The sequence below is a fragment of the Zalophus californianus genome, chromosome 15 (genome assembly GCF_009762305.2).
Source record: "Zalophus californianus isolate mZalCal1 chromosome 15, mZalCal1.pri.v2, whole genome shotgun sequence".
Classification (NCBI taxonomy): Eukaryota; Metazoa; Chordata; class Mammalia; order Carnivora; family Otariidae; genus Zalophus; species Zalophus californianus.
In genome coordinates, this window is record NC_045609.1 from 39,454,348 (window position 1) to 39,463,004 (window position 8,657).

The 8,657-nt window shown below is 57.8% G+C and overlaps 1 protein-coding gene across 2 annotated transcripts; it reads left to right on the forward strand.

Annotated features, from left to right (window-relative positions):
* The first annotated feature begins 343 nt into the window (after nucleotides 1–343).
* PPIF (peptidylprolyl isomerase F) lies at nucleotides 344–7,169 on the forward strand. 2 transcript variants are annotated; one of them, XM_027597155.2, is made up of 6 exons: nucleotides 344–637; nucleotides 1,732–1,762; nucleotides 2,297–2,385; nucleotides 4,304–4,400; nucleotides 4,908–4,983; nucleotides 6,168–7,169. In XM_027597155.2, exons 1-6 carry the CDS (start codon nucleotides 422–424, stop codon nucleotides 6,301–6,303), a joined length of 645 nt encoding a protein of 214 aa, XP_027452956.2. In that variant the 5' UTR covers nucleotides 344–421; the 3' UTR covers nucleotides 6,304–7,169. The 2 variants fall into 2 exon arrangements, with proteins under 2 accessions (XP_027452956.2, XP_027452957.1); XM_027597156.1 differs by lacking the exon at nucleotides 344–637 and adding an exon at nucleotides 1,057–1,144.
* Nucleotides 7,170–8,657: the final 1,488 nt, after the last annotated feature.

Consider the following 8,657-nt stretch of genomic DNA (forward strand, 5'->3'; position numbering starts at 1 on the left):
TGCTCTCTCTCTCTCTCTCTCTAATGGATAAATAAAATCTTAAAAAAAAAAACATATGGATGCTCATATTTTGGAGTTAACCACGTTTTAGCACATTTCCTTCTCTCTTTTTTTAATCTGGGACCCTTACAAAATGGAACCGGCCCCCCTTGGCCAGGTCGTGTCTGTCCCTCAGGTCTCTAGTCCTTGGGAAGCCCATTGAAAGGAGCTCACGCTCCGTCGCCCCAGCCTCCTGGCTGCGCCGCCCGCTGGGGCCGCCAGGGGACGCCCGCGAACAGGCCCGGAGGGGAAGGCGGGGGCGGGGCCTCGAGGCCGGCCCGGCCAATAAAGGCGGCGGGACTCCGTCCTCTGCGCGCGCTTAACCGCCGCTTCCGTCGTCTCCGCTCCTACCGCCGCTCTCCCCCCCGGACCTGCCGCCGCGATGCTGGCGCTGCGCTGCGGCCCCCGCCTGCTCGGCCTGCTCCCGGTCCCGCGCTCCGCGCTGCTGCGCCTCCCCGCGGTCCGCGCCTGCAGCGGCGGCGGCGGCGGCGGCGGCGGCGGCGGCGGCTCCCGGGACTCGTCCTCTTCTTCCCGGAACCCGCTCGTGTACCTGGACGTGGGCGCCGACGGGCAGCCGCTCGGCCGCGTGGTGCTGGAGGTGAGCGCCCTGCACCGGGACGCGCCCGGCGCTGTGCCCGACTCGCTGGGTGACCTTGCCCCCGACACCCGGCCATGGGCCTCAGTTTCCCCATCCCTAGAAGGGCGCATCAGATTGGTCTCTTCCGGTGTCCTCTCGGCACTTTGGAGGCGGGAGGGAGAGCAAGTGTGGAGGAAAGAGCTCAAGGTCAAGTCGTCGACTGTGAGAGCCCGGCCCTGCTGGCTGGCCCCGGGGTCGGGGAGAGGTGCTGAGACCTCGCGGGTTCAGCACCCAGACCCGGAACTCCCGGGTGGGTGTCGGGGTTCCAGGCAGCGGGCCGGCGGGGTGCGCTCACGTGGCGGCCCTTGCATAATGCGGAGCCGGCCCGGCCCCGCCCCTTCGGTGGGACTCACCCTCCTCCCGGGCGCTGGTGGTTTCTGGCAGGCCAGCCGGCCTCCTCCGGTGCAGGGCCCTCCGGGCTGACCCAGGACCCCAACTCCAACCCCACCACGCTCCGGGACTCACAAAGTAAGAACCAGATAGGGGGAACAAACGGGGGGCCGGGGGAAGCTCAGGTGTAGCCCTCAAGCCCGACCCCTTTTTGAACAGCGAGACCTCCGTTAGTCCTCAGTTTCCTCTTCTGGAAAATGGGGACCACCCTCCTTCTCCCGTTTATTTTGGTGGTTCGGCGCCAGGGTGGTTCTTGAAGCTTGGAGGCAAGAGGCCTGCTTGGATGGCGCTCTGGCCTCCCGTTACCCCCCACCACCGCCTCTCTAAGCCTGTTTCCCCCCTGCGCATTGAGCTTGGACTGGCGTCTCTCCGGGCCCTAAGTCTCTGATGCTTGGGGCCCAGCTGTAGTAACTCTGCCAGTTTTGCCCCTGGAAGTAGGCCAGGGTGGCACTGTCCTCTTCCGATGGGTAGGGAAACCGAGGCTGCCTCCTCCCAGCCTGGTTTCAGGAGACAACTAGCAGAGATGATAGCTCCCTAGGCTGCCTCTGGGAGCCACCGGCATGGAAGGGGCTCCTTGGCCGCTGTGGGAGTTGGGTGGTGAGGTTCGCTCCGTCACCTGCCTCTGGACTGACCATCTTCTCTTGTCCCTCTTCTCGCCCCCCCAGCTGAAGGCAGATGTCGTCCCAAAGACAGCAGGTAAGCCGGGGCTTGGGGCCTTCTGAGTCTGGTCCAGATGGAAGACAGAGGGGCCAGGCCAGGTGGGTGGGATGGTGCGAGGAGTCGGGGCACGGAGACCCATGACCAGATGGGAGTTCCACATGAGGCTCAGCTGCCGGGTACCCTGGGCCAGCTTTCTGTCCCTCTCTGAGCCTCGGTGTTGGCCCTGCCCACCAGGCCGGGGTAGCCTTAGAATCAGTAGAAGCACTTGTAAATTTCCACGAGGACCACTTCCTCCCCGCTGGTGCCGGATGGGGCGGTGGCTGCGTGGCCCAGGGACTCCCTGCCGGGAACGTGTGCTCCTGTCACAGTGCTTGGACACTGGGACACTGAGCTGTAAGAAGGAGGTGGCTTGCCCCAGGTCACACAGCCAGAGCAGACCCAGGGAGCGGGCCTGGGGTCTGTTCACCCCCCGTTCACCTCCTCGGGGCTAGAAGGGCGCTGGCTACAACGAGTGGTGACCCTGGAGTTGCGGCCTGGCCCTGGTGACCTGCCTCTTCCCTCAACCCTCAGAGAACTTCAGAGCCCTGTGTACCGGGGAGAAGGGCTTCGGCTACAAAGGCTCTACCTTCCACAGAGTCATTCCATCCTTCATGTGTCAGGTATTGCGGCCCTGTCTGCCTCGGTTCCCTGTCTGTGAGGGGGGTGATAACAGGGGCCACCCTGTAGGGTGGCTGTGAGGATTAATGAGATACCGAGGGGAGCGCGACGGATTACTCTGTGGGCCTGTCTTCTCAGCCAGAGACGGTGGAGCGGGTTGGGCGGCCCTGGCCCTTGAGCAACAGGGCAGTGGCAGGATGGGCTGGCTGGTGGAGCCTGTTGGGGGGGCCCGGCATTGAGATCTGGATGTGCACGGGGGCGGGGAGTAGGTCTTCAGGCTTTGGAGGACCAGCGTGCTCCGGCAGTCCGGGACCAAGTCCCCTGTGTGTCCCACTGAACACCTGGCACGCTTGGCGTGGGCGGGAGGGAGGGAGGGAGGGAGACAACACTGACAGGAACGCCCACGTCTGGACTCGGAGCTTCTTCTGGAGCGGGGCATCTTTCTTGGTTAAATGAATGTTCTTTAGTCATGTGTGCCGCCTGTTTTTCAAAAACACTGTATCAGAAGTTTGGGGCTAGATGTGGACAGCAGGAACTTCCCCAGGGGTCGAGACCCTAGCTGTGTGGCGGTCACCCTCTGTTAGGTCAGACCCTCCAGGGATTGGAGTCTTGAGGCCCACAGACCGTAGAGGCAGGGGCATGAGTGTCATGACCTCTTTGAAGTCCTTCCAGCCCAGAATTCTCTCCCCCATTCCCTCCAGTCTGACCTGGGGCTGTCATCCTATTGTGGCGAGTAGCAGTGGGTGGGGGCCGGGCCTGCCGACGTGTCGAATGTGGTGACTGCAGGGACAGGGAGGGAGCCTGTGGCCATGGGACAGGCCTGGCCAAGCCTGTGGCTTTCTGCCACAGAGGCCCTCCCAGCTCTGCCCGAGGGAGGCTGTGGATGACGTAGGAGCTGGAGGGGCGGTCCTGAGCCAGGCTAGAGTCTTCTTCTGAGCAGCATTGGGCAGGGGCGGGTCCTTCCAACGCTGGAGGGCTCTCTGAGGCATGAGTTGGCGGCACCGGGAGGCCCAGGCCAGGGTTTTGAATCGTCCCTGTCTGGGGACACCCTGCTGGTATTTGTGGGTGCTTAGGTCAGGCTGGTCGGTTCATCCCTGTCACCTGAGGATCATATCTCAGGAAGACAGCCATGACTCCCTGGCCACGGGCTGGGGCTGGGGCTGACAGCCACTGGGTTCTTCTGGCCACTGCTCCCTTGGGCAAGCTGTGAGGAAGGATACTGGGCCTGGGGGGGCTCCGTCCTGGGTCTGTAAGGTGTAGGGAGGCCACCGAGCCTGGTGAGGGGGGAAGTGCCTGGCAGGGAGTGGGGCTCAGCATAGGGAACTGGCTCTGTGCTGCTCCCCGACAGACCAGACATGGGCACAGGGACCCTCCCCTGGCCACCTCCCTGTCTCCCCTCCAAGAGTTGTGGGTAGAAAATTCTAGTTCACTACCTACTAAGCGTCTCAGAATGGCCATTAGATCCTTTGAGAATCATTTAAAAAACTTGCCCAGATTAAAAAAAAAAGTGAGGGCGCCTGGGTGGCTCAGTTGGTTAAGCGACTGCCTTCGGCTCAGGTCATGATCCCAGGCTCCTGGGATCGAGTCCCGCATCGGGCTCCCTGCTCGGCAGGGAGTCTGCTTCTCCCTCTGACCCTATCCCCTCTCATGCTCTCTCTATCTCATTCTCTCTCTTCAAAATAAATGACTAAAATCTTTAAAAAAAAAAAATAAAAAAATAAAAAAAGTGAATCGTGAAAGGTAGGGTAGTTATTAATGGCAGAAAATATTTAAGCTTTATTTTTGCTTATTTTCCTTGTTATTTTATGAGTCCGGACAACCTTGGATGTTTTCTGACCCCTTGGTGTGCAGGGCTTCTGGCTGGGTGGGCCCCAGGTGGGTTGGGGGGGCGGCTGCTCAGAAAGTGCTCTGTGCTCACAGGCCGGCGACTTCACCAACCACAATGGCACCGGGGGCAAGTCCATCTACGGAAGCCGCTTTCCTGATGAGAACTTCACACTGAAGCACGTGGGACCAGGTGAGTGGGGGCCGCCATTCCCCGGTTTGAATGCCCTGAGCTCCAGCCCGGACGCCACCATGCCCACCATGCCCACCACGCCTGGGAGGCTGGGACCGATTGCTCGATATCCAGTGATGCCCCTTCCCTCCTTCAGCACTCCGGGTTGGAGTGTTGGTTTTCCTGGAGCTTTGTCATGCTGAGCTCTCCATTTAAAGAACAAGCCTTCCTTTGAGAAGCTGGGAGAGAAAGCCTTTCAGCAAAACCCAGCGTTGTGTCACGTTTTAAGACCCAAGATGCAGAGTGCCAAAGTCCCATTCTGGTCCTGCCATGGAGAGCTTCCACAAGGCCCTCTCCTCCCTGGGGCAGCACTGGTGGGCAGGCCCTGGGGAGCCGCTCGGCCTCTTCAGGCTCCAAGACCGTCACACCCCAGTGGCCTTGTTGTGGGGGAATCGGTCGCTCTTGTCAGTAGCTTCCCAGTGAGGTGCCTCCTGGGGCAGCATGGCTCCCTCCTGCCTGTTTCTGCAGGTGTCCTGTCCATGGCAAATGCAGGCCCCAACACCAACGGCTCCCAGTTCTTCATCTGCACCATAAAGACAGACTGGTGAGTCCCCCGCTCCGGGCTCCAGGCCCGCTGGGCACGAGGGGTGGCCTGGCAGCCAGAGGAGTGTTTGTGTGCTTCTGGGGGAGGCAGTGTGAGGCTGCGCTGTGCTCTGGGGCAGGAACCCTCAGCCGGGCTGTGTGTCCGTGTGGGAGAAGGACCAAGTTTGTAAAAGGACTGAGGGAGAATGTGGGTTGTTCTTAGAACTGTGTCTGTGTTAGGCTTCCATTTGCCGTCAGCTGGAATTTTCGGCATGTGTTGTGCAAAAGGACTTTTCACCACATACGTTTGGGACGTGCTGCAGAACCTACCAGGCCTCAAGATGGCCTGTGGAGGCAGCCTATTCGCTTGGTTTAAACTGTTGTTTCCCGGCTTACCTCGACCTTGGAACGCACCTTGGAGCTCTCTTGCCCACGTGCCTGTGGATCCCACCACCTAATAAGTTCCTCTGCCCAGAGTCCCCTGTGTCCTAGCCCTGAGGTATATGGGGTTTGCGGGGACAATAGCTGGCCAAGAGCTAATTCCTTAATAAAGCCCATTTCCTAGGACTTCAGGGAGACCTGAGTGGTAGGCGGATACCAGCTGTCTCTGGCCACCAAGCCGGAAGGGACACAGAGATGTCAGGGCGCAGGCAGGCCGTTGCTGGCTCCGCCTGTTCTTTGCTCCTTCCACGGAACCCCCAGCAGATCCTGCAGTGCTGCCCTTGGCTGTAAGCAGTGTTGACCTTGCTGCCAGTGGACTAAGCTGCCTTTCGGATTCTTGGAACTCTCTCAAATGGAGAGCCACGCTTGCTATCTCGGCTTTGACCTTGCCACTCATGACCATTAAGATGGTTCTATTTACACGGACCTCTTATTTCTTGAGAGTAGTTGGATACCCTGTTAACTCCCTTTGTGGAACAAGAATAATTCACTTTCCATAGCTGAGGTTACCAGGATTCAGGTGAAGTGGCCCAGGGGCAAGGTCACACGGCAGGGGAGGCAGCACGTGCCCCAGAAGGGAGGAACCCTCTGGTGTATTTGGGGGAGCTCCGCAAGGCTTGATACCAGAGCCGTGAGGCGTGGGTCCAGACTTTCAGAGTGGGTCCCTTCCAGAATTCCTGTCTCCCCTAAATAGTTCCATGACCAGGTGACCGTGACATTGGGTGACATTGCACTACTCTTACTCTTACCTGGCTCAACTCACAGGTTGGATGGCAAGCATGTCGTGTTTGGCCATGTCAAAGAAGGCATGGATGTCGTGAAGAAAATCGAATCTTTCGGTTCCAGGAGTGGGAAGACGTCCAGGAAGATCGTCATTACAGACTGTGGCCAGTTGAGCTAATGGGCCTCGGCCACAGGGCGCTAGGCCGGTAGTGGCCGCCCATGTGTTGACACACCAAGGCGGCCATGTCGGACGCCAGCAATGGTGCCCCGTCCGGTTGCCTGTGCTCATACCACCATCACTGTGTGCTGGAGGAAGGCCTCTGCAGAACGTCTGATCTCCACCGGGCCTGCCACACTGCTTCCCCAGTGTCCGCCCTCCCTCACCGCCCCATTTCTGGGATGAGTATCACGGACGTGATGTCACCACTCCTCATCAGGCCTTCTCTGTGATCCCCCAGCCCAAGTTCACCCGTGCCTTGGACTTCGGGGGGTGGTGATGGCTTAGCGTCGGGGACAGGTTTCTGCCTTTTCCTCAGCTGCGGGGGGAAAGCCAGCCGCTGCAAAAGGGCCATTATATCTGTGTAATGACCTCTTCTAATTGGAATATTTGATTAACAAGATTGCCGAGAGATGAAGCTGTGACGCTTAACTACTCCGTGCCGTGGCAGGACCCCAGTTGGTGGCCGAAGCCACAGAACCCCAGAGCTTGGCCTTTGGAACGTAGTCGGGGCTTTTGTGCAGGGTCCTAGGCCACGGCATTTACCCCTGGCCACTGTGAATCCTGTTGGTTTGCTGCTGGGGTTTTTGAGGAAGAGCCCATGGGGGTAGAAGCAGACGAACCTGGGAACAAACCCACTGCGTACTGTGCCTAGTCCATGAATTGGTGAAAAATGGAAATGGCCCGAACGTGCTCTTGCAGAAAGTAAACATGTCTTTTCTGGAGGGCTTTGATTTTTCTGCGTTTAATAAATCTACTGATTTTGTATATAATACACTTGTGGGACGTTTATTTGTGTTCACTTGAAATGTGAAAATAAATCCTATTTCCTATGGAAGACTGTCTGGTGTCTGGTGGTTTTAGGAAGCAGGGTTTATAACTCAAGTATTTGGAGCCAACCTTTGTTAAGTTACCACACACGTCTGGGCTGTGCTGAGGGTTTTTACTTGGACTATCTCATTTAATCACTCCAGCAACCAAGGACAGTACTGTTGTCATCCTCAGAGATGAGATGGGCTCAGACAAGCGATCTTAGCCCCCACTGCCTGTCCGTAAGCACTGGCTAACCTCCCCCCCCACCAAAATCCCAGCTCCACTTCTTGGTGACCCTGTGTCTGTTTTCCTCAGCTGCATAATGGGGTAACAGTAATGGGCCATCATTTTAATACACACTCAAGTGACAGGGATGATGACATTTCCCATGTGTCAGAGTCTTAGAGAAGGATTTGTATTCATCTAAAGTTAGGTGTGGAGTTGACTATCCTAGACTTGCCACTTAACTTGGGATTCTAGGTGATTCTGAACTCACTGGGAAGGCAGCCTGGGGAGTGGGAGAGCATGATTCAGAACCCAAACAGCCAGAGATGGCACAGTCTGAGCGATAGAATAACCGCGTTCTGTTCACAATGTGAACGGAGTTCTTTCACGTGGGGGCTCCCAGAGTCCGATTATGTGTGCTTCCTGTCGTTCTGAGGTCACAGTGGCTGGAGTTGGGTCATTTGGAGTCCTGGAGGGTTTCCATGAGGGCAGTTTCCAGAGTTCAGCTGCATGGACCGGGAGCTCAGCTAACCTAGCAGTTTTTAAACGATTCTCAAGAGCCGTAGGGGTCCTCAGAACAAGGGGGGAAAGGGGACATGGGCCCCTAAACTCCATTTTCAATCAGATCTCTTTTTTTCTTACTGAGGCTCTACAAGGGGTTTCATTCGAAGAGTGGGATCTTGAGCCCAACAGTAATCAGGATAATGGTAGTAATAATTGGTGATTACTCATCCAGTCCAACATTTTGCAGATAGGTGAACTGAGGCCCCGAGAGGGGTCATGATGCCCCAGGAGACCCTTTGAGTCTCTTGGCAGAACAGGGGCATAGTCCCTGGGATGCACCAATCCAGAGGGCTCCCTGTGGGGAGCCTCTCCCAATGCCCCTTGGTCCTCCCATCCCCACATATAGAGCTCTTGTGATTTCTGAGGTCAAAGCCACAACTTCTGTCCCTGTGGAGTCTTCTCTTGACCTCTGGGGACTCTAGGGAAGCAGTGGTGCTGGTGACGAGTGTGAGGGGCAGCCCCTCGAGTTGCAACCTGCTGGTCCCGTGGTGATTTCTGAGAGTCTCAGGGTCACAGAGCCTGTGGGGCTTGCGTCGACTTCACAGAGCCGGGCCTTTTCCATGGGCGGGGAGTGTGTGTGTGTGTGTGTGTGTGTGTGTGTGTGTGTGTGTGCGCACGCGCCTGTGGGGCTTGCATCGACTTCACAGAGCCGGGCCTTTTCCATGGGCGGGGAGTGTGTGTGTGTGTGTGTGTGTGTGTGTGTGTGTGTGTGT

What these genes read in the sequence shown, in the direction of transcription:
- PPIF (XM_027597155.2), top strand. Translation starts at nt 422, where the DNA reads ATGCTGGCGCTGCGCTGCGGCCCCCGCCTGCTCGGCCTGCTCCCGGTC. An exon ending in TCGGCCGCGTGGTGCTGGAG is followed by an intron (nt 638 to 1,731) that starts GTGAGCGCCCTG and finishes TCGCCCCCCCAG; the next exon opens with CTGAAGGCAGATGTCGTCCC. An exon ending in TGCACCATAAAGACAGACTG is followed by an intron (nt 4,984 to 6,167) that starts GTGAGTCCCCCG and finishes CTCAACTCACAG; the next exon opens with GTTGGATGGCAAGCATGTCG.